Here is a 6,000-nt window from a genome sequence, read left to right as displayed (position 1 = left end):
ACTATAACCCAATGCGCCTAGGCCAAGGTAGACTATTTGCACAGGGTTAACCCTAGCCGCCAGGAAGTTTGGAAGTAAACAGAAGAGAGGAGAAGACAGGACAGATAAAAAGTGAGAGATAAAGACGAAGATGTAGGGAGAGAGAGATAGGAAAAGGCGACTGCCGATTTCCCCTGGGTGGGTCAGCCCAGGGGTGCCGTCTACGTGAAGCCGGGGCCAAAGGGGTGTGTTGCCTCTGCCGGGGGGCCTTAAAGGTCCAATCACCCAGCGTCGGCTCAACCCCCAGGATCCCCTTTTCCCCGGACACGGCAAAGCCACGCACGGCTAGGCGTGGGAGGGAGTAGAAACTCCCCCGTTAGCTCGGGTCCGTGGTGTCGCTACACACCAAACGCCTACTTGCGCAGGCGCCCCTGCGGGGGAGTGATAGACTATTGCCCAATACTCAAGGCGTGAGCGTATAAGGCTTCTATACAGATTCATCAGGCACTTTCTGTCACTGCCCCACGTTGTTCGTTACAGCCCCTTTAAGATATTCATTGTTTTCAAGCATTTATTTTTAATATGTTTTATGTGCGGTACAAAGGTTAACTTCGCATCTAGAAATATACCTAAGAACTTATGTCCTGTGTTTACGGGTAGACGCTCACCCTTAACGACCACTTCAGCCTCTTTTTCTAGAAAACAAAGACACAGGTGCTTTTCTGTGGATTCAGTTTGAACCCGTTTTCATCAGCCCATTTGGATACCTTGTTGAGGGCAAGCTGAACCTGTCACTCACAGATCCAAAGAGAACACGATTTAAAACCTATCTGCACATCGTCGACATATGTTGAATAAAAGATATCACGGGGGATGTACAGACGGAGAGAATTCATTTTTATAATAAAAAGCGTACAGCTGAGCACCCTACCCTGTGGCACTCCGGTTTCCTGTACAAATGTTCGGGACAGAACATTGCTCACTCTAACGTGGAATGTACAATCAGACAGATGGCTTTCAATGACACTGAACATACTACTGTGTATACCTATGTGTGAAAGGTCTCTCAATATTCCTAATCTCCACGTAATACCGTAGGCCTTCTCCAGGTCGAGGAACACAGATAAGAAAAACTGATTATGAACACCTCACGTATGTGTGCCTCGATACGTATAAGATGGTCGGTGGTAGATCGGCCCTCTCTAAACCCGCATTGGTATGGGTCGAGCAATTTGTTTGTTTCTAAGAAGTGGAGTAAGCGGCAATTGATCATTTTTTCAAATACTTCGCAGAGGCAGCTTGTTAACGCTATAGGTCTATTTTTATTTTATTTATTTATTACATACTGCAGTCCATAGACCAAGCAGGAGGGGCACAAAAAGAGAGCATAGCGAAAAAAACGAACAAGTTATACAGCAAGTTAGAATACACAAAGCTACTGAAAAACAAGTCATACTAAATAGGATGCTTAGTTATACATATCTTGAAAAAAAGCGAACAAACTTCTAGAAACAGTTTCAAGCACAAAAAAGTAAAGCTACACAGTTGAAATAATAGGATGAGGTAATCTAGCATTGGAATATCAAAGGTGTTGATTACACAAAAAGATGCATGTGGTTTTCAAAGTCGGGAATGCCACGTTCAGGAAAAACATTTGAAGGCAGTGCATTCCATTCGCTAATGGTTCTCGGAAAGAAGGAATGTTTGAAAAGGTTAGTACGTGCAAAGTAAGGTGTCAGATCATGATTGTGAGCATGCCTGGTTTTCCTGGAAGAAGAGGGAGAGATGTATTTGCTGAGATTGATATTAAACTGATGATTACGAAGCAGGAAAAGGAACTTGAGTCTGGCGATAGTTCTACGCTGTTTCAAGAGCGGAATGTTGATAGCCATAAGTGACGAAGGTGAATCAAGATTGTGATAGGCATTATAGATGAATCTTACCGCTCTCCTCTGCACCATTTCCAGTTTATAAACATCCTTTTTAAAATACGGGTCCCAGGCTGCGCATGCGTACTCTACACGGGGTCGAATAAATGTATTATATGCAAGAAGTTTGATCTGAGTTGGCGCGTTTTTTACTTTGTGTCTAAGAAATCCTAGCTTTCTAGAGGCAGAGGAACAAGCGTCGTCAATGTGGTTACTCCACGACAGTCGATTAACAATATTGACTCCCAAGTATTTAAAATTGCTCACTTCGATCAACGAATTATTATTCAAGGTGTATCGTGATGCAAACGGGGTAATTTTATTTGAGATACGCATACGGACCGATTTACTAATGTTTAACTCCATCGACCAGGTATGGCACCAATCGGAAAGAAAATTTAAGTTGTTCTGCAAGCACTCTTGGTCCCTTTCACTTTCAATTGGCTTGTAAAGAATGCAGTCATCTGCAAAAAGCTTTAGGCTTATCGCGGAGGTGTCAACTGATGAAACGATGTCATTGATAAAGATGAGAAACAAGACAGGGCCAACGATCTGCCTTGTGGAACTCCCGAGGTTACAGGTAGAACCCCAGAGCCGCAGCCCTCGACCTGGACAAACTGTTCGCGGCTAGTAAGGTAGGAGCGGATCCAATTAATTACAGTAATGGGTAGGTCAATGTTTGAAAGTTCAGTGAGTAATTTACTATGCCAAACACAGTCGAAAGCTTTTCTAAAATCCCAGAAGATGGCGTCTATTTGGTCGCCCTTATCAAGTGCCATTGGGAAGTCGTGAATTGTGGTGACAAGTGGAGTGGTAGTCGAGAGGCCCTTCCTAAAACCATGCTGGAAAGGAGTCAGAATACTGTTTTCTTCAAGAAATGACATTACGTAATGCGTGATGATATGCTCAAGCAGTTTACAAGGACCGGAAGTTAATGATAATGGCCGGTAGTTTTCAACATTTAGGCGATCACCTTTTTTAAACACGGGAATAACACGTGCCGTACGCCAATCATCGGGAAGAATTGAATTATGAAACGAAAGACGAAAAATATGGGTGAAGACATGCGCGATAGGTTCGGCGTAACGTTGCGAAAATGCATTAGGTATGCCGTCGGGACCATCGGAATATTTATACTCAACATTCAGTAACATTGAAAGGACACCTTCGACAGTTATGAAATCGGCAGATATAGTAGACAGAGAAATAATGTTTGTGTCAGCATGATCTCCCTGAGTGAATACTGAGTGAAAATACTGATTGAATTGGTTTGCAATTTTGGCTGGATCGTTAACAATACAGCCATTTACTGATATCTCGGTGTTTTGCGCGCATCACTCAAGTACCGCCAGAATCTATCCGGGTTAGTTTTCAAAAAGTTAGGAAGCGAGTGGTTGAAGTATCTTGCCTTAGCTTCGCTTAGCCGAGTTGCAAGCTGGGCCTTCAACGAGATAAGTCTGCAGGGTATTTTTTTTCTTTTTTCTAGCTCGTTTTAGCTTGCGGCGCAAATGTATGATATCTCCAGTAATCCATGGGTTATTTCGGTCTTTCCTAACCCGTTTGCTTGGCACAAACTTATCAGTGCCGTAATGTATCGCAGTTTTTATTTCGTTCCAGGCGATCGACACATCATCAGAAAGATTATCACATAAGAACCACAGATAATCCAAAATAGCCTGGTCATCCGCCTTCGAGTAATTCTTAATGACATGTCTGGTCTCTTCTCGGTGTGCTTTGTTTTCACCAATACCGAAGGATAAAAATACTGCTTTATAGTCGGAAATGCCATCTTCAATAGAGACCGTACAGATCTGTAACTTGATACAGTAGGGGGATCACTTCCCTGCTTCAAAATTGGAATTATAACAGCCTCCTTCCAGGAGGAGGGGATCACACCTGAAACCCATCTGCGATTATAAAGAGAGAGGAGGGTTTCTTTAGTTTCGGAGGGTAGTTCCTACAGCATTGCGTACATTACATTGTCAGAACCTGGGGTAGATGTATTACAGCAGCTGAGTGCTGTTCGAAGTTCTGCTAAGCAGAATGGTTCATTATATGCCTCACTTCTTATGGATTTTCTTTCTAACTTTTGTTTTTTTATTCGTGCCTTGTAATTCTGAAAGGATTCGGAGTAGTGTGAGGAGCTCGATATGTGTGCGAATTGTGTGCCAAGAAAGTTGGCTTGATCCTCCAAGCTTTCCCCAAGGCTATTTACTAGTGGAAGGCAATACGTTTCTTGGCCCTTAATTTTCTTTACCTTATTCCACACTTTTCCCTCATCTGTGTATGAGTTGATACACGATATAAACTTTGCCCAGCTCTCTCGTCTAGCTTGTACACGCGTTCTCCTTGCCTGCGATTTGACCCGTTTGAAATTTTCCAGGTTTTCAACTGTAGGGGTATCGTGAAGCAACGCCCATGCTTTGTTTTGAGTGGTCCATGTTTTCCAGCGTGCGTCGTTCCACCATGGGACTCGCCGTTTAAAAGAATTCCCGCTAGTTTTGGCAATACATTTAGATGCGGCATCAAGTTTAAAAGCTGTAAAATACGTGACAGCGTCATCAATGGTCAGTGCAGACAGCTCGGTCCATGTCATGTGTGTAAGAGTTCTATACCCTTCCCAATCAGCTGAGTCAATCTTCCATCGAGGAACCAGCTGGGGTAGTTGATCTTTGTTCGGCGCACTCAGGATGATTGGGAAGTGGCCACCCATAAGGGTTTTTAAGAACGTTCCACCTAAAAACTCAGTGGTAGAATACTGGGCTGGAACTCAGCAGACCCGGGTTCGAGTCCCACTGTGTCTTTGGTGCCAGGTTTGCCAACAATTCCACCTAAAAACAGGTAAAAAAGACGGTTATGAAATGCTAATATCTATGAAAGAGTACGTGTTGTTTGCAAGGCTAAAATATGTAGGCTCCTTTATATTTAAAAGACATAAACTAGAAGAGAAAAGGAGCTGCTCAATGAGACGTCCTCGCGCATCACAGTGAGCACCGCCCCACAGGACGTTGTGTGCATTAAAATCACCTAGAACCAGAAACGGCTCTGGGAGTTCATCTATTAATGATTCTAGATCACGTCTGTGTAACTATTGATGCGGTGGTATGTACACAGAACATATGGTAATGAGTTTATTAAAAGGTACAGCTCGAATGGCCACTGCCTCAAGGGCCGTATGGAGCTTCAAATGCTGGCATGCTATACTTCCATCAGCTATAATGGCCACACCGCCAGATGGTACGACAGCATCCTCCCTGTCTTTTCGGAAAATAATATATTGCTGTAGGAAGTTCTTGTGCTTAGGAGTTAAGTGCGTTTCTTGCACATATAGCACTTTCGCGTTGAACCTACTCAGAAGTTCTTGGACGTCATCTAAATTTCCAAGTATTCCCATCACGTTCCACTGTATGATGTTGTCCATAGCGGAAGAAAAAAAAGAAGTGCTGTGTGCAGAAAAGACGGAGATTAGCTCATTTTACAGGGCCTTTGTCAGGCCCTGTAATCGGCGTTCTGTCTTTTTTGGGGCGGTCGAGAAAAGCTCACCGCTCCTTCGGCGTTTCCCGCGCCGTTCGGCTTGAACTGGTGTCCATAGCCTCTTGCGAGGCACTGGACGCCCGCTCTACAGAGCGATCTGTGCGTCGCTTAGACTTCGCCTCGATCGACGAAGTCTTTGTCCCCACCGAGCTGGGGGTTGATAAAGCCCCCTTGGCCTCGTGGTTGCACTGGCTGCTGCCAGAGCTTGTAGAGGTCACTGGTGTGGACAGGCAGAATGTGGGCAGGGCAGCGCTGGCTGCTCCCGCCGTAGGGGCTTGTGGCATTGGCCTCGGCACGCTAGGCGCGGTCCGGGCAACTGCCAAGGGCCTTTGTGGTGCCATCCCTCATTGCACCACTTCGGCGAAAGATGTTTTAGAGCCAATATTAACCACGTTCATTGTCTTGCTTCCCTGAATGTGATATTTTCCTTTACTTTTATAGTTATTATTTCTTTTTCTTTTTTCCAGGCTTGGCACGCTCTGGAGTATGTGCGTTGACTACCTTCGCAGTTAGCACAGAGGACCTCATCATGACTACATTCATCAGCACTGTGGCCGGT

At 44.6% G+C, this 6,000-nt stretch overlaps 1 protein-coding gene across 1 annotated transcript in view; it reads right to left on the bottom strand.

Moving 5' to 3' along the window:
* Positions 1-1,278: 1,278 nt before the first annotated feature.
* Positions 1,279-6,000, bottom strand: part of LOC142803987 (uncharacterized) — a 288,782-nt gene continuing 284,060 nt past the window's right edge. The window contains exon 4 of the mRNA XM_075890420.1: positions 1,279-4,738. Coding sequence (XP_075746535.1) covers positions 4,652-4,738 — 87 coding nt within the window. The 3' untranslated portion in view covers positions 1,279-4,651. The remainder of the gene's footprint in view (positions 4,739-6,000) is intronic.

The sequence above is a fragment of the Rhipicephalus microplus genome, chromosome 3, assembly GCF_043290135.1.
Source record: "Rhipicephalus microplus isolate Deutch F79 chromosome 3, USDA_Rmic, whole genome shotgun sequence".
Classification (NCBI taxonomy): Eukaryota; Metazoa; Arthropoda; class Arachnida; order Ixodida; family Ixodidae; genus Rhipicephalus; species Rhipicephalus microplus.
The sequence above is the reverse complement of the archived record's forward strand: the minus strand, read 5'-3'. Positions and strand labels throughout refer to the sequence as shown.